The 25,000-nt window shown below is 42.7% G+C and overlaps 1 protein-coding gene across 5 annotated transcripts in view; it reads right to left on the bottom strand.

Moving 5' to 3' along the window:
• ZEB2 (zinc finger E-box binding homeobox 2) overlaps positions 1-25,000 on the bottom strand; it is a 114,919-nt gene that overhangs the window by 2,562 nt on the left and 87,357 nt on the right. For 4 of the 5 annotated variants that reach the window (XM_065070238.1, XM_065070237.1, XM_065070239.1 and 1 more), the window contains 6 exons: positions 24,106-24,177; positions 17,647-17,835; positions 16,717-16,931; positions 14,100-14,208; positions 11,250-13,219; positions 8,998-9,178 (listed from right to left, as the gene is read on the bottom strand). In XM_065070238.1, coding sequence (XP_064926310.1) covers positions 8,998-9,178; positions 11,250-13,219; positions 14,100-14,208; positions 16,717-16,931; positions 17,647-17,835; positions 24,106-24,177 — 2,736 coding nt within the window. The remainder of the gene's footprint in view (positions 1-8,997; positions 9,179-11,249; positions 13,220-14,099; positions 14,209-16,716; positions 16,932-17,646; positions 17,836-24,105; positions 24,178-25,000) is intronic. The other variant, XM_065070240.1, reaches the window with a different exon arrangement.

Genomic DNA, 25,000 nt, shown 5'->3' with positions numbered 1-25,000 from the left:
GTCTAACGGCAGCAACATGGAGAACCGGGACTCGTTGAGTCCATGCGGCGTTTGCTGTTGGTGAGAGGACCAAGGTTTGACCCACACCAACCCACCACCGTGGTCTTCTCCTCCAGCCTGGGAGAGGAAGCCCTCAAGGTCCAGAAGATGTTCTTCCCCTACCACGTGAGCAAATACAAATATATACATCTGCCACAGGAGCATAAGGGGTTTCTAAATAAAATGTTGTCAGCCACTCGCTGAGTGCTAAAGTGGTGTTAAGCTGCAGAAAACAGTATTTCCTTTGGCATTTCAGGCAGTTTCGAACCAATGTTTGAAACTCAAAACCAGTGCCAAGCCTAAACACATCTGGTTGATCCCAGGCCACAAATAGCACAGGAATGCCTTCAACACCTTCCAGAACTGCCATACTGAAAGCTTAATTCCAAAATAGAGCTGACAAAAAATACTTGTCAGCATGATGCCACATGACAAAACTCAGCAAAGCATGATGCAACCGTGAGATATCCAGACATAACATATGGTGCAAAGATTGGAATTAGTGAAGACCGATCACCAAACTTAGATTGCAGGAGGCAAAAAATAAAATCAAACAATAGTACCTTCAGCCAGAATTTTTTTTTTTAATTTTCAAAATGTCAAATTGCAATCTTAGTGTCATTCAACTAAACGCTCTGGAGTGGTGCAACCCTGCAGGCAGATACAATGCCAATTGGTCATTATTTGATATTTCATGCTATTTTTACGCCTGCAAAAATGATGGTATTTAGTGCCTGAAATGCAGAGCCCTGCTTTACATGTCTTATTGCTAGAGTGGATTGTTAGGAACTTATTAGTGAACTGGCCTGGTTCCTTGGGTGTATTTATCATGCTCAGCTAATGTGGCATGTGACCAGAACAGGAATGAACTTCGCACCAGAGTCCTCCCATCTTGTCAGTTGTACAAGTGTGGTGTTCTATTAATTCTTTTAATTCTATTCATTCTTAAAGAAGGAAGAGCAGGGAGAGGAAGAGTAGGGTGGTGAAGGGTGGGTGAGAAAACCCCAGCCAAGAGCGAAGCGCTGGGAAGATGGGAGCCCACCATTGGCAGCACCAACACAGGAGGAAATCCAGCAGGAAAAGTGAAATATGTTTTCAGATTGCTGAAAGATCTCGACTTCCAGGAAAATTCAAGTTGCTCTTTATGAACCTGACCTGCCTTATTTTCCTCTGCAGTTGCTACCGGGACTCAAGAGCAGGGGAATTCAGGCATAAAAGTAATCACTTCCATAGAAAAGTTGCTAAGAATGAACAGTAAGGAATATGCTAATTGTTTTTTCCCGATCTAGTCACAGCTACCTTCAAGTCCCACTGTGAAAGTTCACATTTAATAAGGTGTGATTAACAAACGTTCAAGGAAGCCAAAAATTGTATTTTATGGAATGAAGGGGAGATCTGACAGGAAGGAAAATACAGGAGAACCCACAGATAGAATAATCCAAGTGACAGGGAAATTAGCGGATGCCTGGAAATTGGAACTCAAGCTACACTTCTTTGTATGAGAGTTTCCTAAGCTTTCACATATACAGGGTTTCTTTTTTTTTTCTTTATTTCCCTTTACAGTAAAATTGAAAATTCAAGCTTGATATATTGAATTATAGCAGTATTGCATTTATGATCTGTTTCCTAAACATGCATTTCTGCCAATTTAACCTGTTGGTTAAAGGTCAAGCTTTGAGCTGTACATGTACTTTGGCTTTGAACCTCCAGCCCTGACCCAGGGGTGCAGCACATCCAGGGCGGGGAGGTCTCTACCTGCCATTCAGAGCACAAGTTCTGCCTCGGTGGGGAAATCCTAGGGAGATTTTAGCACCATCAAGTCACTCAAATTAGCTTAAATCCCAAAGCACTCTCAACCTAAGAGCTCCTCAAACCCCAGTGATTCCAGAAGAAAACCCTCATGGGTGGGGTGGGAGCTTTCCCAACTCTACAAACCACCCAGCTGGATGCACCAGATGCTCCTGCCTGCATCCCTGCCTCATCCCAGCTGTCCTGCTCAGCCCGCTCAGAGCAACACGCTGCCATCCCTTTGCTGGTATCTCCATAGTTGCTAATTTTGTTCCTTGCAGACATTCTGCTTTAACTCAGCACCTTTTTTTTGTGTCTTTCTCCTCACTAAACTTCTGCCCACGCTGTCTCAGTCCCTCCCTCTGACTTACTTTTCTCTAACATCAGCAAGCCCAACTTATTCCACTTCTCCACAATACTGTTCCTTCTCCATCAGTTCAAATTTCCTGATTTTTTTGAGGCATGCTACATTTGATGCCCACTACACCTTTCTCACCCCACATTTCCTTCCTCTTCAAGCTGTGCGCCATCCAGTTGCCCAGCACGTTTTCTCCAACAGAAGTCAACCAACTCCACTGCTGCTCATCCAAGGCTGGGTGATGTGCTTATCTCTCAGTCTTTGCCTGCTTTGCTCTTTCTTCACATGGGGCGTTCATTCAATGCTACACCTCCTGCTACCTGGGGCCACCTCTCAGCCAGCACAGAGGTAGCCTGGCATGGAATCATCCATATTTTATAAATTAATTTAGAAATGAGATGGTTAAAATACTTCATATTTTCACATTAATTTATATTATTACTAAAAAGGCTCTACTAGAACTATGTAGTCTACCACATCCATATCAAGGACTCAGTTTTGATCTGAGGCAACACGACAGCTTGAGCTAAGTTCTTTGTTCAGACACCACACAACATACCTTAGCAGTGTGCAGCTGTTACAACACTAATTGAAATATGTTTTTAAATGTATCAGGTTTCTGAACATTTGTGGAAGAATTATTTATTTTCCCCCCGTGTGCAAAACCCAGTATTTCAGCCATTTAAAAGACGTGCCTAATCCCTACAATGCATTAGTAGGCCATAAAATAAAGCTGAAGTAAGGTACTTTACACTGGGGATGGAGAGAAGTCTGCAGTTGTAGGTGGATGGGGGCAAACCTATAAAAGTAGGTGGATGGGACAAACCTACAAAAGTAGGTGGATGGGGGCAAACCTACAACTGCAGGTGGATGGGAACAAACCTACAGCTGCAGGTGGATGGGAACAAACCTACAGCTGCAGGTGGATGGGAACAAACCTACAACTGCAGGTGGATGGGGACAAACCTGCAAATGTAGGTGGATGGGGACAAACCTACAACTGCAGGTGGATGGGAGCAAACCTACAACTGCAGGTGGATGAGGACAAACCTACAACTGTAGGTGGATGGGGACAAACCTACAACCGTAGGTGGATGGGGGCAAACCTACAACTGTAGGTGGATGGGGACAAACCTACAACTGCAGTTGGATGAGGAGAGTGTCCAATTGTAGGTGGTCTCAGCTGCTTTATCAGCTATTTAGCTAACACACAGTAAAAGCATTGTCATGCAGTGTCATAACATCAGTGGAGTAGAGATCACAGTATCACAGTATGTTTGGGATTGGAAGGGACCTCAAAACATCATCTAGTCCAATCCCCCTGCTGGAGCAGGAACGCCCAAGTGAGGTTGCACAGGAACATGTCCAGGCGGGTTTTGAATGTCTGCAGAGAAGGAGACTCCACATCCCCCATGGGCAGCCTGGGCCAGGCTCTGTCACCCTTACTGAGAAGAAGTTTCTTCTCAAATTTAAGTGGAACCTCTTGTGTTCCAGCTTGATCCCATTACCCCTTGTCCTATCATTGTTTGCCACCGAGAAGAGCCTGGCTTCATCCTCGTGGCACTCACCCTTTATATATTTATAAACATTAATAAGGTCACCCCTCAGTCTCCTCTTCTCCAAACTAAAGAGCCCCAGCTCCCTCAGCCTTTCTTCATAAGGGAGATGCTCCACTCCCTTAATCATCTTCGTTGCCCTATGCTGGACCCTCTCCAGCAGCTCCCTGTCCTTCTTGAACTGAGGGGCCACAACTGGACACAATATTCCAGATGTGGTCTCACCAGGGCAGAGTAGAGGGGTTAAAATGATGATGGGTTAAAATAAATCAGTTTGGGACATCCTACCCTACAGTTTTTATGCAATCTCATCTGAGATGATCTGTGTTATCCATGGGGATGGAGCTGGGAGAGAGGAACCCAAGACATCTCAACGGAGGACTCACAAAACACTTGTGTGTCATCAGGTGGGCGCCTTGGTGTTGGCGCCACATTTTGCCATGAAACTAAATGTGAAATCTCTCTCAAACACCTAAAGGAAATGATTGGGCTTTTTTTTTTTTATTCCACCGTTTGCATCCCACAGGGGCCTGCGCTCAGTTTACAGAGGGGAAATTATAACTAATCTGTTTGCAAAGTCTCTAAAATTCCATTTCTGTTAAAACAAAACAACAAAATCTCTAACAGTGAGTATCTCTCAATCTTCCTGCACTTAAAGTCTCTGACTGAAAAGCTACACCTTTCCCATTTGCGCTGGTTTAAAAGTCATAAGACATCAGATCATAAACTGTCGCTGGTCCCAGACTAAACTTACCCAAGGCAAGTGGGTCTTTTTTCTATGGGAGGGGGGCAAACAGAAATCTCACTCTTTGGAGGAAAGAAGGAAACATTTTGGTGACAGTTTGTTTTTATTTTCTAAAGGCAGTTCTTTTGAAGCTGCTTGGGGGTTTGAATGTTAGATGTAGTCCCAATGGAGATGGATTAGCAGCCAGAGTATAGAGAAGCGGTCAAAGGTACAAGATAAATGCAATTTATATATAATTGCCCAAGCTGCACCTGTTCCATTTTGAATAGGAGACCTTGTCTACAGAACAAATTTCACAAGCATGGAACATATCTTTCCTTTTTCTTTATTTGAGTGTAAAATGGGGAATTCTGAAGTTGTATCAGAGTAAAGCAAGTAAAAATAACCTTTAAATAGCATGTAAATTTTTTATGAATCAAGCTCTAAATAAAGAAAACTCCTGAGCAGGGAATTCAAAATACTAGCCAAAGAGAGCTGATTTGCTACCAGGCTCAAGAACAATATTTAGTTTACAGAATCAATCTGGAAATAAAACTAGTGCTTGCATCAGCATGAAAGCTACAAAAATAAAAAAGAAGTCTTAATAAAATATACAGTGGAAAAGGAAAGGATGAAAGCACTAACACAGCTATGAGGCCCTCGACAGCCCACACAAGTAATAAAATGGAATATAATGTAATATAGAACAACAATGAAAGGATTTAACATTTCTAGGTAGGATTCTGAAAGGCTGTTTCCAGCTTTTGTTGCAGAGCAGGAACGCTGCAAGTTTCCTTGCGAAGCTACAACAAAGCTGGTGAGCGGCAGATATGGTGCCATGAGCAGAACAAACGCTACACCTTCACCTCACTCCTCTATCAGCCCAATGTGCTGGTGATGACAAAGGGGGCTGGATTGCTACCCAGGAGCCAGGGTATTTCTCCATTTATCAGGGGCTCCATTCCATTTGCTCCCCTGCTTGCTTGCTCCTGTTTTCCCTCATCTGCAACACAGCAAATTTTTTGTTCACCAAACGGTACCAAAGCTTTGCCATGAAGGCAACCGTCATCTTCACCTTTAGTAAGGAAAGCGTATTGAACCGTGAACTACATAGCTTGAAGAAATGTGAGATTAGATACATGCAAATGAAGTACTATCTGCTTAACTAATTTCAGCCTGACCAAAGTTAGGATGAGTTCATGAGACTCCACAGGAAAATAACGTGCGCACTGAATTCCTGTGCTACCTGCCATGCTCTGAACCCTAATTAAAGTGCTGCATCCTCTGGTTTTAAGGAAAAAGGATCTTGTGAAGCCCAGACTCTAAAATGGGTACATGATTTCTCTTAAATTTAAATGGTATCCCAAAATTAACTTGGAAGAATTTGGTCCTGCAGCAAGCAGTGGCCTGTCTGCTAAATTTCAGATCAGCCAGAATCAATGCAATTCACTCGTTGCAGTAATGCCGTAAATTTTCCTTCTTCACATAAAGTTAGAAGTTATTGCAACATATACTGCATAAAATAAAAAATATGTATTGCGAAATTTGGGCCCCTTTTTCTAGTGTGTTCAAGCTGCGGCAGGCACAGCGTACAGAGGTAACCACAGAGCTCCTTGATCTGGGGCCACAAGGTCCTACCAAAAGTTATTGGTTTTACACGAAGAATTGGCCAAGTCCCATCCTTCTTCTTGCCCTGACAGGGAACCCCAACTCCACCACAATAACTACAACATTCCCGCTTTCTCCTTTCCAATAGCCGGTGTAGCACATGCTTAAGGCAGATCATATAGTTTTACATATCAATGTTTCTTTTTGCTCCAAATAATTTATCTGGGGTAAATATTTAGGGGCTGCTAAGCAGCAACAGTGTCTTCTCTGACTCTTTTAACCCTCATTACAGCATTGGTTGCAATAGGTATGTGCAGTTTGAGAAGCGGTGCCAAAGAAAAGCCTGATGGTTCAAATATCAGAAAAAAAAGACCTAAAAAAGCACATAGAAATTTTTAGGAAGAAGGATAAAAATATAAACAGCATCCACTATTTGTGCTTCTTCAGGAAAGAGAGGAACTGTTCCAGTTCCTCATAAAATATGTTTCTAATGAAGTAGCAACTGATGGTCAGAAAAGAGCAACACGCTTTAAAAAGAAGCTTTTTCTCTTCTTCAGATTTCAGGAAATTGATTGAAAAACCTGGGCTTGCTCTCACAGTGACCCCAAATGCAGAAGACGGTGTTACTTTCAATTCAGTTCCTTGCACTGAACGCGGACTGTGATTTAGCACCTACGTTACTAATGCAATTACAAGCTTTTTTCCAAAACTATCAAATTAATTTGAAATTCACTTCAGATGCACGCTAAGCCATCAGCCAACGTCCCAGCGCAGCGTGGCTCCTGACGGCTGTGAATGAGTTATGGAGGCCAGCCCAGCCAAGGTCTTCAGAGCTCCCAACCACCTCTATCTCACGGTAGCGTGATGCGTGGAAGCTCCGTAGAGCAAACACATCCTTAATAATACTTCACACTTTATATAGCGAGTTCCATCACAGGATTTCAGCCTGCATGAATTAAGATTTACAACACTCCGGAGAGGCGGGCTGGTATCGTTTTCCCTCTACTTCAAAGATGGGTGAAGGTGAGAGAAAGATGTAGCAATTTGCTGGAATTTGCAGAGGAATTTTGTGGCAATGTAGAAAAGAGCGTGTTGCTCCCAGCACCTTTGCCACAAGACCATCCTTCCTGCCTCTAAGTGCCACACTCGAGCTTGATGATGGGCTGTGGTTCTAGCGTATTAAATATGACACTGTAGACATGCTCTGGATCATAAGGCTGAGTCCCATAAAATTGTCAGACGTAGGGTTGAGAAGCCGAAAGGGACAGGGCAAAGAAGGAGAAAAGTCCCTGCACCACAGCTGGGTGGCATTTGTCAAGCCAGTAGGTTCCTGTGCTACTTAAGGACCAGAACATATTTTCGCTTTTACAAACGCAGTTTATTCTGCAAATCAAGGTGAATGCACACATTTCAGCTTGTCAAATTTTCAGCCTTTCAACCATATGTCTGTCGACCTTATGGACTACCAACTTTATGGGATTTAACCATATGTCCAGATCCCAATATATATGAAGGCCAGTTCTAACATAAGAGCTTTATGGTAGTAGTGTAGTAAACCATAATGTTTGCAGATGGCTGTAATAAAATCATTCAGGAGAGGAAAGGTGCAGGGACGTAAAGCCTTCAAAAGCTTCTTCTACTGAATAAACAATTTGATCTGAATAATGTAGCGGGGAAGCACATTCCACCAATGAACTAGCTGATCTTGTCCAACATGTTGCTTTTAATATTCTTTCCTAATCCCGAATGTATTTTAACTTCCTTTTTTTTATTTTCCTGTGTGGGATTATCTTAAAATATGGAAGAAAAGTACAAGAAGGAAAAATAACAAAGCATTTTTTTTTAAAGGCAGAGTCCACTTCTGAATTGTAAATTTTTCATATGTGAAATGCCAAATAGTCATGTGCGGCCTGGAAGATGTATTAACAAGAGGTATAAGTTTTTTACCGTCACATGGTGAGATTGAAGGATGATGTGACTTGCTTCATTTCCTGAAGTGGGACTCAGCTTTCAAAGTTAAGGAAAGTTTCCTCCCGAGTAAGCTTTTTCTAACCCTAGGAAGTTGGAGTTTAGTTTATGTCCTGCTGCACAACGGTTCACGTGATAATTCATGTTCCCTTTGTCTAACATAACTTGATATCTCTATTATTTGAGCAGCTTGGGTGCCGTTTTCTCCTAACCGAAACATCCTGAGCCGGTGCGTCCCCTCGGAGAGCTGACAGCAGGGAAGGGGCACCGCCTGCAAGGGGAACCATGGCCAGCATAGGTGTGACGGAGGGTCTTTTTTAAGCTGAGTTTTGGCAAGCTTCCTCGAGCTAGACAAAAATCGGCTGCTACTCGGGAGAGATGGAAACATTCCCCAGGCATTAACCGAGAAGCGAAAAAGGAAAATGCAACCTGCCTGTGCTGCTGGCGTGCAAAATCACGGCGAGAGCAACCCCTGCGAGCTGTTTACTTTGAGATAACTCAGCCAGAGCCAGCTCTCACGCTGCTAACGTCAGTGGAAGTTTTTCTATTGGACTAAATGGTGCAGGGTCAGATAGTGTCTAAGAAACGAGAAATACACTGTCGCTCTTCCTTCCTGTGCCAGGCTTTGTGTTGACCAAGCCGTGGTGCTTTCTCAGTGCCTTATTCGAAGAGGGCTCGTCCTGTGAGATGCTGAGTGCCACGATTGCTACTGCCCTTGGTGTGACGTCTCGCATGGCACCTGCTGAGATTCACCCTATCACGACAGTCACTCACCAAGCAATAGCTACTAAAAAAATTTCAAAAATAAGTTGAACTAGGTGAAATATATTATTTTTTTTCTCTGTTGAAAGCCTCAGGACCTGCCAAACTGTTGCACAAGCGCACTCATGAAAGACTTATTAAAAAGCACGTAACGTGGACCTCAACCCTCCCCTCGTCACGCGCGGCCGCCCTACCTGTGTGCTCGTATTTGTGTCGCAGCAGGGAACTGCTCTTCTGGAATGTCTTGTCACATAAGTCACACGCGTACATGCCACTTTCCGTCTTCTTGATCTTCTTTCGGGACAGACAGGAGTCGGAGTCCGTCATGTCGTCGAGGCCGGACATGTAGTCTGGAGTTCCATCAAGCAATTCTCCCTGTGAGGGAACCACCCGTCAGCGACACCCGCTTCCACCACCGCTCCTTCCCACGGAGGAACCAACCGCCCCAGAGAACTTAAAGTAATATCTACTTAGGACAGTGGTCCCTCTTAGCTTAGGAACCTGTTGGTAATGAAACTACAGCCGACCAGAACTATGGAAATAACGAAGAGCCTTCTACTTCTATGCCTGGAACCAACTTACTTTGAGCACTCTGCAATAATATCATTTACACAAGCAGATAGTATTTATCAGATGAACACTAAATATTTTCAAGGAGCAGAGAACGCAAAGGGAAGGCTCTTCATGGATGGCAAAGGGTGTTGTAACATTTTACAGGGGTAAGTGTAAGCAACAGCTAAGAGATTATTCCTTTCACAACACTGAAACTTGGATGTAGTCTGTATCTGTAGAAAGGTTTTAATTGAATTTTATATTTAGGTACAAATGTTATTATTATGCAATCCATTTAAATGTATGTCTCCCGACTAAAGGCCTTAAGCTATATTTTTATATTTAATTTTGTAATTTGAAATAGGGAATATTAATAACACTTTTTATCAATGTTCTATCTATGTTAAAACAGCCTTCAGCATTAAGCAATAATGAATGTGGATCAGTAAATTATTAAATTTCTTGATATTTATTTTGTCTTGATCCAAAGAGAGTGCAAACTTGCATGATAACATACATTTCCATTTGCTATCACACAGTTCAGTTTTCTTAGACTAGGTTTGCACTAATTAATATTAGAGAAGATTAAATAGGCTTAAATACATTTACAAAGAGGGCAGATGTACTGGAAATTGGAATAGTGGAACAGCTGTTATGGAGGTGCAGTGCTATTTATGCTCCTATTGTGCAAAGAGGGATTACTGCCTGTAATGTAAAACCATACCTGATTTTCACATTTGAAACTATAAAACATTTACTACTCAGTAAAATTACTAATAGACCATAATAGGACGTAGGGGAACATGCACAAATGTAAAAAAAATTAAAAAAAAAAAAAAAAAGATTAATCTATAATCAGTTAATCTCATTTAACTAAACTCTGTACATTATGTCTGAATATACCCAGCAAAAAGCTATAAAAGTATGTGGCTTCTGTAGTGCAGCTCTCTACTATAGGCATGTAAGTGGTGAAATCCTTTGCTACTCACGTATCGACTCTGGGATGAACCAGGAAAAGGATTGATGGTTGTACCAAGGCATGAAGAAGCGCCAACCCAGATTAGGTGTCCATGGAAAGACTTTGTCTGCCATTAAGGGCCCTAGCTGCTACCTCTCCAAATAATTTCTCTTAATCTCTGGTGGTTTGCTTTTTTTGAAGATGTTCCAGATGACTGGTGGGGACTAAAGAGCTGGTAGTCTGGGAAGGGCAGTAGATGGGCTGAAGGAAGGGGCTATGGTGAAGCAGCGCACCCATGTTTCTCACCCCCCAGACGTTCATGAGAAGATAGAACACCTTTCCCATGCACCACGTGTGAGCAACCCTCCTAAAAACACAGAGGTGGAAATTTGGAGGACTTTCAATGGGATAGAGCTTCTACAAGCCCATATGAACCTCTGCTTAGTGGGTGACGGCTTTGCGTCCAAACATGGGGGTGATTCCCAGAGGTCTCCTGCTGCCCCTTTTCCCCATGGTGAAACGTAATTATGCTCACTATGAGGGGGGCCCTGCAGAGATCAGTTTCCCTACAAAGTTTCCCTTTCTTCTTGTTTTACCGCAGGTTGGGATTTTTCATGAACATTATTATTATTATTGTGACACAATTCTCATAAGGAGTGACTGAGTTCGTAACAGAATAAAACCACAAAAATTATAGCTATTGAAAGGTATTGATACTGCTTCAGAATCCAAGTAGAGGTACTCCTTAAGCTAACTGCAATTTGTTCTCCTACCCCACTGCATTTTTGCAAGTTCAGACCAAAACCAACCATGCTAATTTTTTTGGAAATGCTGAGTATAACTTTGGACTTTTTCTTCTGTAAGAGGACGTATCACGGAATAAAAAAAAAAAAAAAAATTGTAGCATTTCAAAAGAAAACAGGTGCAACAATTTACCTGAAATCCTTGTTTCCGCTGGTACTTTCTCCTTTGCTGCATATCAGCAAAAGTAGCTGCTCCAGTTGGGTAAGTATAGGCCATGTGTGGTAGGAAGCTCATCTGATCTAGTCCTGGGTATGGTCGCAGCCCAGGAATACCGGTCTGGACTGGTGGCATAAAAGTGGCTGGGGGAAATGCGCTCTGTGGTGGAAGTGTGGTGTATAAAGGTTTGGCACTAAATGGGTTCATACCAAATACTGGGTTAGTGCTTTTATCCAGATTATTTGAATTAGAAAACTCCTTCTTGATAAAAGTCAAGTTCAGTGGCTCATCTGAGTTTTCAGATGATGAAGAAACACTGTTGTGTTCTAAATTTACACTGTTAGATTTTGTTTTGTTCTTTGTGGCTATAATACTTTTGGGTTCCTTCATTTGTTTTGGTAAAGACAAGTCCAAAGGCTCAGCCTGAAGCTCCTCAGAAGAGAAACTGTTTGGAGTGTAAGAACTACTGTGGGAGTTTTTAGAAGATGTGGAAGAAAGATTTAAAGGAGAAGGAGTATTGCTCCTAGAGTGGTCCAATTTATCAACTGGTTTAATATTGGTAAAATGAGGAGGTTTTGTTAGCCTGAGAGGAGTATCACAATTAGTAACACTGTTATGGAGTTCAGCTATAGATGGTGAAGTTATAGAGTCCACAGGCTTTATTGGAGATCTGGCTGACAAAGAGTCTTTAGTGGGAGTGTTGTTGGTGGCAGCCAGCGCCACCTTGGCACTGGCCCTTTCCAGTGATGGTGACCTGGAACTTGAATACTGGTAGACTTTTCTTTGCTCAAACCATTCCTTCACAAATTCCTGAGGAAGGCCAACGGCAATGGAAATTTTCAGTAGTTCATCAGAGTTGGGTTCCATATTCATAGCATAATATGCTTTAAGTACAGACATGTGGTCCTTGTATGGGTTGATGGGGCTAGTCATTCCTTTCTCAGAAAGTACTGATGACAGCAAGAGGGTTTGCTTATCAAACACTCCAGGTTTGTTGGGAACCATGTTCTCGTGAGGCTGAAGGACTGCCTTGATCTCTTCGTTCATTTTACACAGGTAACGTTCATGCTGATGCAACGGAATGGGACCAGGAAAGCTTTCTTTACAGAACTGGCATGAAAATGGAGTGGATACGTTGTGGTTCTCTATCATCTTATCTTCAGTTACTAGGTCTATTAAGGTTCGCAGCTTCTCTTTTTTAATGTTATTGAGCTGCCTCCTCGAGTCTGTGGTTAAGCTCTGGAGGCAAGCTTTGGCTTCATTGACTTTCTCTAATGTATAGTCAATAATACTTTTAGTGGCACCATTATGACTTACTACTGGAAGACCCACGGGGGGAATATTGGGGGAGGTAACTCCTTGTTCCTCAGCTTGAGAGCATGAATCCTTCATATGGTAAACCTTCAACTTGGAGATCTCTTCAGCCTTGCAGTCCATTTTCTGCCTGGAAACCGTGTTGTCCACAATCTGTAGGACCTTCTGCACCTCACTTAAATTACTGCCTACCGCAGGAAACCCAAGCAGTGGTGCTTCCATCCCTACACCTAAGTGCTGCATTGGACTTTGAGCAGACGCATGAACTCCTAAGGGGCTGGTTGCTCCAAGTCCACCATTCATAAAAGGACTAGTTGCACTAAACCCATGTGAGGCCATAAGAACCTTATATTCGTTGAAATCTAGTGGTTCTGTTTTAATTTTCAGTAGGCCTGTTTGTTCAGACATACTAAGTGGTTTGCCATTCTCCAGCTTGTTTCTCAGCTGTGTAATGGCTGAATTAGTAGGAGAGGAAGATACAGAATTAGGAGAAGAACCCGTCTTGATATTGTTTCTCATTCTGCCATTTACAGAGATCAAACCAATACACTTCTTGCTGCTGATGTGCGAACTGTAGGAGCCAGAATGGGAGAAACGTTTCTTGCAGTTTGGACACTCATATGGTTTTTCACCTAAAATGATAATTAAAACTGAATGTTAATTATCATTGTTGCTGCTATAATTGCAAGCGATCGTGTTTGCTACCCAACTTATTGTCTGTGTATCCACTGATTAATATAAAATACCAATTCTATGAATATGGCCACACACCACCACTGCTTTACCCTCTGCACACCACCACTGCTTTACCCTCCTCTTTCTATAGATCTTGAGGTCAGTTTGGACCCATGGTCTCCAGCCAGCAACAACCACCAGGGTGCGAGATTGGCTCCAGACTGACCATCTCAAGTCACAGAAAACCACCCTGTGGTCAAGGGAGTCAAACCAAATCCAGACTGCTCAAATTTGATTTCTTTTTTTTCCTTTTTCTTCCAGAAAAAACGAATTTTCATGGTATGAGAAACTCAGTCCTGACGTTAGGACCTCCACGTTGGTGGAGGTTTGTGCCTGGATAGAGCCTGGTGGTGTTTTGTGTGCCGAATGCTGCGTCAAACAGGAGAGCCAAAACGCACAAGTCATTCAACTGGAGACACTTTGCGCTTACTGGTTATCTGAGAATATGAGCTGTGTTTCTCTCCGGAAGACTTTTTGTTATGGCAAATATAATGGACTCTTCAGGGTCCAACTGCACAGAAACGAGTGAACGCTCCTGAACTCAAACTGCGGAACAAACCGTCTATACTATTTGCAGGAAGCTTTACCATTTCCAAATCTTTCAGCGAGACTGCGGTATTAACAGCGTGATAAATGAGGATGACTCAGATATCACTTATGAAATACCTTAGTAGCTCCAAGAAGTCAGAAGCAGAACTGTGTAAATTTTAAGCAGTCTTTAAAACTCAGCTAATTAAACAAAATGCAAATGAGCACACCAGCACCTCCGCTACTCACCACTGTGAATTCGCAGGTGTTCCTTCAGATGGTGTTTATATTTGAAGGCCTTGCCACACTCAGTGCATTTGAACTTGCGATTGCCTGCTCCTTGGGTCAGCATTTGGTGCTAGGAGGCAAAAAAAAGGACAATAATTACGCAAGAGAAACCATGAATTTGTAGCTTAAAAACCAAAACCAAAATGAATGCGGCTCTGAATTTATCAAGCGGACCAAAAGGTCTGCATGTATATTTATTCGTCTCATCAGTGTTGCAATAAAAATCAGAATGTTGGCAGTAAACCGAAACAAATGAGAAAGTACTTTCACACGAGCATTCGATATTTGCTTTAGAATTATTTCCTAAGTCTCTCATCAGAAATGTGTTGCTTTAAGGTATCTTACGATGAGAGAAACTGTTTTATAAGAAGATTTGTGGCTCTTAATATTCCTAGCAGATTCTGAACATGTGGGACTCCGCTTGTTTAAAAATTCTGTTTACTGCGCGTGTAGGAAAGACAGAAACACTGTCGTTAGTGGCATTTCGTGTAAGATTTAATTCATTAACAAACAGAGGAGGCTGCATCGTCGGCACGAGCTGCTGCTGGAAATGTTGGTTAAAATCACAGAGCAGCAGGGAAGACCTGAGCTGCCTCTCGTGCCATGTTTTCCCCTGGTGCTCTTCTAAGGGGCGAGGGAAAGTTGGAAGTTAAAAGTGGCATAAAGATATAATCAAAGGCAGCTGACCTTTTTGCGACAAGCAAGAAAATCCCCGTGACTTTGAATTTGGAGAGGAAACAAAATAATTAATAATAATAATAATATGAATAATAAAGCAGCCAAGCACTCTGGATGCTGAAAAGGAGGAGGTCAGCCCTTTGCGGGCGGCCACGACACAAAAGCCTATTGCAAGAGTGGGGAGAGGGGGGGGTGTGGAAAAAGGGAATAAAAAAAATTAAAGGGGGAAGAAGGAGGAAAAAAAGGCAGCGCCAAAACGGTATGACAACTGCGAGGGTGTGCTGCCTCTTCCCACATTCCTGGCGAGACAGATGGTGTTACATGGGACACAGGGAGGTTTGTTCAAACAGCAGCAACCTTCAAAGATCAAGCAGAGCCCAGCCCGCCGCGCGCCATTGAGGGACCCGCGCTCATATGTTGCTGAGTTGCATAAACAAACAGCAACAGCTGTTTTGTCTCCCCCCATCGCCCTCCGAGGACTACTATAAACTTTAGTTGTGCCACTGTTAATATGATACAATCATTTTAATTTACTAATTGTAAATGCCATGAGCAAATGAGGGGACTTTTCAACACCAAAGCTACCATTCATAATGCGCCAGCACCGGCGCGCTCTCGCATGTGAAATTTCAGGCGGTTACGTTGGATAAATATCTAGGCGGGTTTGGTTTTTTTCTTTTTGCTTTTCCCATGGTGTTTTTAATGATATGAAGCAGAACCTCATGGTGGATCAAGTTAGGAAAAATACACACGTGAAAATGCGTTTGTCTACCAGAAAAGCCATGGGAAGGAAAGAATAGGTGAACCCGGCTCCAGAATAATTTATATTGATTTAAGATCAAGCAAAAGATAGCGGTTCTCTTAAAAATGCTAATTGCAAAAATTGCATCATTAGGAGATGTGTGTTTGCCTAACTGAATTTACCTTATGCTGAGAAAAATCTACAAAGAGATACACAGATTTTGAGATTTTTAGGAAAAACAAATACAGCATAAAGCCTTTATAATTTGACACAATGCACGCAGCTATTTATTTAAGTTTTAATCACGCCATTTGAGTTTCCATTACAGCACCCCATAAGACGGGTTTTCAGAATAATTGTCCAGCGAGGACAGAGGTAGTTTTTCTGCTGTTACGTAGACTTTTGTGGCACGGGTCTATCCCCAGTGTTTAGGAGCGCTAGGGAAGCTCAGTCACCTGTTTGAGATACGCCGCATTTCCTTCAATGCAGCACTGATATAATATTACACGCATCCCATCGAGGAAAAACCTGCTTTGATTTATTGCAGATACACTGCCGGGCTATACAAATGGTAGGGATGCCGCAATTCTAGCGCATGCATGTGTTAGTGGCACAATCACAAATGATAGCCTATATGGACTGTAGGAAGAGTTATTCTGAGAATGTGTAATTATGTTTAACAAACGATTATACCAAATACGCATAATTTCATGTGATTGAAAAGGTTACTCGAAAAGTAATGAAAAAATATTAGCGGGTCTTTTAGTATGTCTTGGAGCTCCTATTTGCAACACTGCAAAGTAAAACTAGGTGAAAAATGGAATTAAAATTGCTGAGATGTTTAATAATGTATAATTAAAATGCTACAGTTTCATTCACTTTTTGAGGAACATAAAAACGAAACTAAAGTCAAGTTAAAGTGCAAATAAAATTTCTAAATTAGAAATTAACACACTCATTCGATCGTGAACATAAGACTATTAAATCATATTAGAAGAGACCATCAAAAAATCATTTAGACCTCAATTAAAGCTATTACCATTAAAAGATCTGCATCTTCAAAATGCCATGAAAAATTAATAATGATTGCCAATCAAAGCAATATCGTTTCTCTAAGGGGTTATTACAGAAAGAAATCACTTAAAACCAGCCCCCCACCTGATCTGTCCCTGGCTTGTGTGTCACCATATGCCGCTCGAGCTGGGTGCGGTAGGCAAACGTGTAGTTACAGAGAGGGCACGAGAAGTTCTCCTCGTTCTTCTCGTGGCGGTACTTGATGTGCTCCTTGAGGGACGTCAGGCGCTTGTAGCCCCGGTCGCAGTAGGGGCAGGTCAGCAGTTGGGCGAAGGCATCTGGAGTTCCAGGTGGCAGGTCTGCACCCCGGGATGCGGAGGGAGGCGAGGAGGGGGGGGGAAAAGGCAGGCCAAAAGGTCAACAAATCAATGGCAGTTCATGGGCTGATTGCCCGGGATGGTATGAGAGGAATCGCGGCAATCTGCTGCCCCGAGAGGGAGGGACGGCGTTTCCAACCGGCGGCCGGAGGAACCGGCACCCGCGCACACCCCGGGCAGACTCGCAGGACCCGCTCCGCACCCTGCGAGGAAACTAATTACGGGCATCGCTCCTCCCGCAGACCTCGCTGGCTGGAAAACCAAGAAATACTTCTCCCAATCGATCGATGGGTGATTTGCATCCCAGCCCCAGCTCGTTATACTACTCACGCCATTGACCGAATCCTTCCTACCAATGCTTTTCCAATTATTTATCAAGGCATCGGAGAGCAGTGGGTCGACCACTTCGTCTTTTGTTGCATTCAAACTTGCTTAAAACTTCCCAAAATCCCAACCAGAACAGCAGCCTTTCTCCCGTTTAAATTCAACTCTTCAGTTCACCCGCCAAATAATACAAATTTGATGACTAAAAAATCACAATACACTGAAATTACAGCCCCAATCTTTGCTCATGAAATTCCATGCCGCTGCAGCTGTTCTTCAATTTTTAAGGTAAACACCCAGGCATGTAGTGCATTTATAATTGCAACAGCTGCACGAGGTCAGGATACTGGCTAAAAATGAAATACAGCCTCACCAGTTTCTTCTTGCCCATTGGCCTCTGGAGTGCCAAGACGAGACAGTTCCTCGGGGGCTTCGGGGTAAATAATGGCCGTGTCGCTGCGCTGCAGGTACTCTGCTATGCTGACTGCATGCCCATCTCCTTCCTCCAGTTTCCTTTTGGCAAAATATTCCTCAAAGTCCGACGTGCAATTTGCGTTCTTCACTAAAAAGACGAGAGAAAGGGAAAAGAAAGAGGGTTTGAGTGCATCCTCTCCGCGAGAGCTCAAACCATCACGCACAGGCTGAGCTGGTTACTGGGGCTGCAGCTGGATCCTCTTTCTCATCGCTCTTGCTCCAGCTCCTAATAAAATTAATGTGGGTTTTCCACCAGCGTGGATGGAAGTAAGGGTGGGCTGTTAAATTAACAAGAATGCGGGCTCTACGGGGTGGCAGGAGAAGTTTATGAGGTTTGGGTAATGCAGGTAATCCTTCTTCTATGGAATCTGAACCTTCAGGGGGCTCTTGGGGGACCCATGGCTTTTGGCGTGAACACAGCTCGACCTACAGGATTGAGCTCGGCTGCCCCAGATCTCCCAGACCCTGAGATAGTCCCCACATGGGAGACAGTAGTTACAGGTAGTAAAGACCACAACAACTTCTCCTCTGTGAGATGTCCTGTCTCAGGCTGCTCTTCTATAGTGGACACAAGAAAATAATCACTCAATCACATCTTCCCTTTATTTTTTTGCTCCCTGAAACATTAAGTTACAATGACAGAATAGTTTTCTAGTTTGCTACAAATAGAACCACATGTTTTAGACCATAACAGTGATACTGAGCCTAAAACCACTTCTACAGTTTGTACAAGAGTGTTCCTTCTTTTCCTTAAATGTAAACCCAAATTTTTATTGTGCATGCAATGTCCATAATACATGCTCAACCACAAAACATCCTGTTACTAAAAATATGGTTTTCTCCTCCATGCATGAACACTGCATACAGGAAAGACCTTAAAAACTCTGGCAGGTTATAGAAACATATTAACATAATTATACCAGAAAAATAAAATGACCTGGTCGCTTTCTTTCTCTGATTTTTTTTTTATTAACAAGTCTTGGAAGACATAGTTGGTGGCAGGGAATTAAAGATACTTGTTTTTAACTGACCATACATGAAAGGAACGGCTTGTGATTGATTACATTCTTAATGTATTTCTCCTTAGGTGAAATAAGAAAATGAGGCAATGCCATAAACTGTTCTACAGTTCATGTAAAAGTAAAATATTAAATGGCACGATTCTGCTCTCACTGATGCCCAGGAGCAACATGGAGTAAACCCATGGAAATCAAAGGGTTTATGGCCATACAAGGTTATACTGGTTTGTAACCACTGGAAATGACACTAACCAGCCCCTTGGTGTTTAAAAACGGGTACATTCTTTGCCTCAGTTTCCTACAAAAACACTAAGTGATGCTGGCAGTCAAAATGAGACGTGGCCTCCGACCGTGGCACAACTGGAAACCTGAAAGCGCCTGATTTGAAGCGCTGATCTCATCGTCATCGATAAAAGCAGATATTCAGCTATGCAAACAAACCTCATCCCTTTAGCCGATAAAATCAAATCCGCTCGTTGAGACAAATATGCCCTATTTTTCGTGTGAGCTGAGCAGCTTCTCAACCGTTCTGCAGTATTTTAGTGACAGTGACCAAATGGCACCGGTCATGGGACCTTGTTTTTGGAAGGAAACTTCTGTTCCTATCGCAGCGGTTTTGTAGGGAATTGCTACAACACCATGGTGCTCCTCCCTTGGTCCTTCTGTAGCTCTTGCTATCGTTTGTTAGTAGCATGAGAAGCAATAACCCCCTTTTTTCCCCAAAAGAAGCAACTTCTATAGAAGTAGGGTGTAAGTATGGAGAACAAGTCCGAGTACCTTACCTCCATTTTGTTGCTGTGAGATAAATATAACAAAATGGTGGTTGGTGAAGCACGCCTTACGCACATGAGCATCAGGCTATGTTTTTCACTTTGTTTTTATCAGAACAAAGGTGAGGCATAGCTTTTTACGTTGGAAACCTGACTTTTCATTGCTTTGTTATGCACAGATCTTCCAGCTGTTGCAAGATCATCCACCCTCTGGCTTAATGCTGCTCCATCTCTTGGCTTAGCAATAGACCCAAGGAAAATAAGTTTATTTCTAGCCAGTAAATGCTACCTGTGAAGCAGGGAAAAGAGAGTTTTTATTGGGATAGGAGATATGAGAGCAGGAAGGGGAAAGGGTGGGATGGCTCCAAGGGAGGAATGTCCCATGTCCTCCTCCGGGCAGGTAGGGTGGTGTTTGGACTCTGCAACGACATTCATAGGATGGGGATTCAGGCCACTGAGCAAGGCCTGAGTCAATATTAGAAGATTCAGTCCCAAACTCAAGCCCAAATGAGGGTCTTCCTTCCCAGCCCCCAAGTCTATCTGGAGGTTGATCCAACAGGCTGTGGAGGGCTGCTGTGATATTACTGGCCTTGCTTCCTAATTCTCTGGATTATTTAGCTTCTATGTCTGCGCATGCAATCCAGGAGCTAAAGCAAATGTTTATGTCTACATTATAAACCCCTAAAAACAAGGGGATTTAGTGGAAAAGCTGACAGATCCTTAACCGAAACAATACAACCAGCGCTGGGACACTGCAGATTAACATGAATAGCAAAAGATGACCATGTGTATCTGCTTTCTCGCTAGCGATGCTACCGACGATTCAGACATGGCTGGAAGCTCACCCAACGTTACTAAAAAGACCCATCTGATAACCATTAGGTTTCTCTCTCGATTTCTGGGGGGAAGGCATGCTTCCCCCTCTCGTGCCCTAATTTGTTTTCCATGCAGAAAGTCATGCTCGCGGATTCCTCGTGGGCTGACGGTGCACGCACATCGCACTGTGGCAACGATTGCAGCGAGATCTATGGCGGGTCACCTCACCAAATAAGTCTCTTCTTTTTTCTTCTTTTGTTTTTCCAATTACTTACTGGGGCCTGGAGAGCAGAAATATTTTCAGCTCCAAAAGCCGATGTGGCCGTGTCACATAAAAATAAAACACATTAAGGAAAGCTATCTTTGGAGGCATTTAGGACCTTTCAAGATAAAGTGAGAGAGAGGTTCAAGGAGCTTGGGAGACCAGTTATTTTGTGTGGGAACTCGTCCTGTGAGATGGTGATAGCTGCCCTTAATCGCAAACAAAGCTAATAAAACCACAGCCTTCATTAGCCAGGAAGTGAGAGGCCCCCATTGGTACACACAGATTACAGCCTGAAAACGGCCTGTCCTCCAACCGGCCAAGTTTTACTTCTGTTTTCCTCCCCCTGAAGTTTTTATATTCTTTTCCCCTTCTTTAAATTATATTAAGAGACCTTTACTCGAAGCTCGTCAGCTGTTGGTAATCGAAACGAGGAAGTTTTTTTCTGTTTGTTCACAGGGAAATGATTAATCTCTCTTCTGCAAACATCCCAGTTGTAATAACCCTTAACAGGTACAATAAACCAAACCATAGGGATGTATTTATTCATATTTTTAAAAGCCCTTCTGCAGAACACAATCTTTTCAAGTAACCATTTCAGAAATCCCCAGAAATATTTACAAATTAATTTAGCAGGACCAAAACCTAAAATTTTCACTCTAGTGGTCACTTTTGCTTTTCCATTATAAAGCCTCCATGGCTCATTATAAAAATGCAGCTGATTAACGTATGGATAACAAGATTTCTTTTTTAAGTACCGCTAGGAAGCGGCCGTTCTGACAACGGCAGAATAATCTAATAACGGAGACTTTTTCTTTTAGTTTTCTTTCTCTGTTAATGACATTGTGCAATGAATTGGATGCTAAAAATACACCACGCCTGTTGCGTGCACCTACAGCAACTTTGCAGCTGGATGTATGTGAGTCTGAAGCTGTATCTCCTGCCTCTGTACTCAGCCACGGTGTCAAGAGGGAGAGGCACATTGTATTAAGCAAGAGAGACCTCCTTGGCCTATCTGGAAGGGCTCATGTTAATCGGTAGGAAAACCTAAATGGCTTTCCCGGAGCCCAGAAGGTCACTTTTACATGGCTTTCACTGAAGATGGAGTCACTGATCCAACTTCTTTCATTGGGATGGGTTTCAGCCCCACCTCAGCTAATTTATTAAACATCAGTACTAAATTCCCCTACTACTTGCAGGGAAAAATTGAGGCCAGACACTCAAGACAGACCCAAAGCCTATAGTGAGGCTGAAGAAGAAAACTTTGAACTTTTCCAAGACTCAGTAGGCAGGATCTCCAATGGCTCAGGGACTGACCTCTTCCCGTTCCTCCTCAGATAATGGTTGGGGCAATTCAACAGGCAAGCCAGCGGAGCTGTTACTCTGCATGAGGGGTGCTGCAGCTCCCAACTGTCACCCGGGATCTTCCACTTAGGGTGAAAAGACTGGCAAAGGCATTTAGTTTATCAGATGATTTAACATGACTAAATAAACTGACATCACTCTAGAGAGTCTGCAGAGACTGCAGCCATTGCAGAAACATCTTCTACCCAACCTACCCAGGCACCACTCTCCATGGAAAGAGGTGGCTCTGAACACCTCAGCAACAGAAGATTTGTATTAAACACCAGCAGAGCACCACAAAACTTGTGACGGTTATTTGAATAAACTACACATTGCAGCAAATAGCAGCTGGGGTAAAGAGGAGGCTGGGGCTTCTGCACAGGGCACTTGGGGAAGGACTTGCCAAGGTGCAACATCCAGAGCTGCGTCTACATTTTAAATGCAGGCCACATGCATGCAAAGCACTCTTTGAATCATGAGTCTGCAGTGCATCAAATCAGGTAGGGGCAACCCTCATGTTTTCCCCCCAGAAAACTGGTTTTGGAAGAAGCAGGACAGCCCGTGGGCTCCATGGACCTGCCCCCAGAGAGGTGCCGTGAGGCCCAAGTTGATCAGGCAAAAGAGACCATCAAATACTGGAAGGGAAGGGACTAAGAGGACATGAAGTCTTCCCCCTCGAGCAGACCACATTGCAAGTATGAAAGAGTCAAGGCCTGTTATGGTAAGGAAAATATGCGCAAAGGAAGTCACACGGACTGATAGGGGACCTCAAAGGCTCTGGTAATGATAATTCAGATAACCATCGAGTCTTATTTCTGAATCAGACGCCTTTTAAAGTCCTGTTTCTCCAAGAGCTAAGCACAATTTGTCGCTTTATTAACATCCCTTGGAAATAAAAAAGGCTTTTAAAATACGTGTGTATCCAGGTCTGTATGGCAACATCATTAAGTATATATGTAATGATAAACTGTGCCTTGGTGCCACCTTCCTTTCATGCATAATAAATCTAATGGATGAAAAAAGCAGCGACACGGTTTTATTTTCCTATTATTTTCCTCCTCAAGAATTATAAAGTAAATTTCTTGTGTTACTTAATGAGAGCATTGGGGTTTTACGTGGGTGTTACCAACATTAGGAAAGTGTGAGTAATAAGATCCTTGCAAGACAGGTACCACCTTTTACAGTAATATTTGCAGAGACCATTACCTAATAACTAAATCTCAAAATGGAATGCATAGAAATGTACTTATACTAGAAAACTCTTGCTTTTAACTGTGCAAATCAGGGCTATCTGCAGCATCTCAAATTGTGACAAAATGCAAAGGAAACATGGGGTGATGTATGGGGATCCTGCGCTGAGGATGGAGTGGGGCCTTGTGGCCTTTGGAAAGAACACGGTAAAACCCTGAATTCATTCGGATTAGAAAATAGTAACAGAAACCTTTTGCTGTTTTGCTCTGCTATAGAAAAAAAGAGATGGCTCAGAGATGATGCCTGCTAAATATCTCCGTGCTCTTTCTTGTTCCACAAAATGTATTGATTTCTAAGAAGAGGGGAAAGAAAGAGATGTGGAAAGTGGAAAAAAAAAAAAAAAAAGATTAGCCAGAAACATAATAATCTCATAAATATGCATTTAAAGTGTGTGTGTGTATCTATGTAAGGGGTTTATGTATGTCTTGCTGAAAAGATACTTTCAGTCTCTGAAGTAGCTTACTCTGTGCACCACGCAAATCTGGGGTTGCCAAGAAGGGTGCACCCCATCCTCATTATCAAGCTCTTTGTACAGACTCTCTCATTAAAAAAAAACTACTGTATCTTGATCCAGCTACTTTAAACTATAGGAGATTTGCCCTCTTTGGGAAAACATCTCCTCACGCTGCTGAAAACTATCAGCTCACAAGGATGCAGTTAAAAGGAGTCAGGGGCTGAAACGTTGCACAGGAGGGGTAGCAAGGACTCTCAATGAGTTTTTTGCTGCAGTGTTGTGACCAAATTGGGAAAAAAATCAAAATAAAAAAAGGAGAATTATGTAAATGTTTCCCAATTGTTAAACTGAAAACAAGAAAGAAATTGTTTTGTCACTTCATGCACATCTAATTCTACATGACACAGAGGAAAAGTGATGCTCACATCATGCAGTAACTCACCTGTACCATTGTTTCCAGTGGTCTGAATTGTGGCTTCAGGCCCCATAGTGTCATAATCTTCCTTCATTTCTTCTGTGAAAGAAGCATGTACACTTTTAGCATTTGCATGTTATTGAATTGCTTACAAAGCAGCAAAGATGCTGCTCCGGCAAGGACAGAAAAGGGCTGTTGTGGACCCCTGCACAATGGCTTTGTTCTGGCCACTGAATGAGTTCAGCCGTGCTGGATGGACGAGGACTTATTTACTTTAAACATGACAGCCAGTGGTGGAAAACAGAACTATTTGTTCGAGGTAAATGAAGGGCTTTTCCCAATACCAAGTCTAATAAGCCTAAGTGATAAAAAGGGATTTTTTTTTTCCGTATTTAAAAGAAATAATCAGTCAACAGACACTGTGAGGTCTATACCTGGAAGAAACTGCAAATACAAAAGGAAGATACAAGAACTTCTTATGTCTCTATCTCTGTCTATCATCACACAGATCTTCTGAGCTGTCACCGTCATTTTAACCTCGTTTGAAGCACAGTGTGTATTAATATCAAGTAGTGCAGAAATGTGACAAATTTTCGACTGTGGGCAGTTCTTTGCCCATAGAATTTATTTACATCTCCCGTGCTCTCTCTGTGCGCTGACAAAGTCTGCCTTTCTGGCCATAAATTGGGTTAATTCACATGCAGATGAGCATGATATGTGTAGAATTATTTACTATGTATTTCTCATGGATCAGTTTACTTTCCACAAAGCTGCAGTGAGTTGAAATAGCATTTTAAAGAGGCTGGATGAAGCTCCATCACTGGGGAGAATGCTTATTTTCATAGATGGTGCAGCCTGCCTCGGAGTGCCTGTCAAACTTGGTTTCTTGCTGCTAATTTGTTAGTTCATGTGCAACAGGTAT

The sequence above is a fragment of the Columba livia genome, chromosome 7 (assembly GCF_036013475.1).
Source record: "Columba livia isolate bColLiv1 breed racing homer chromosome 7, bColLiv1.pat.W.v2, whole genome shotgun sequence".
Classification (NCBI taxonomy): domain Eukaryota; kingdom Metazoa; phylum Chordata; class Aves; order Columbiformes; family Columbidae; genus Columba; species Columba livia.
The sequence above is the reverse complement of the archived record's forward strand: the minus strand, read 5'-3'. Positions and strand labels throughout refer to the sequence as shown.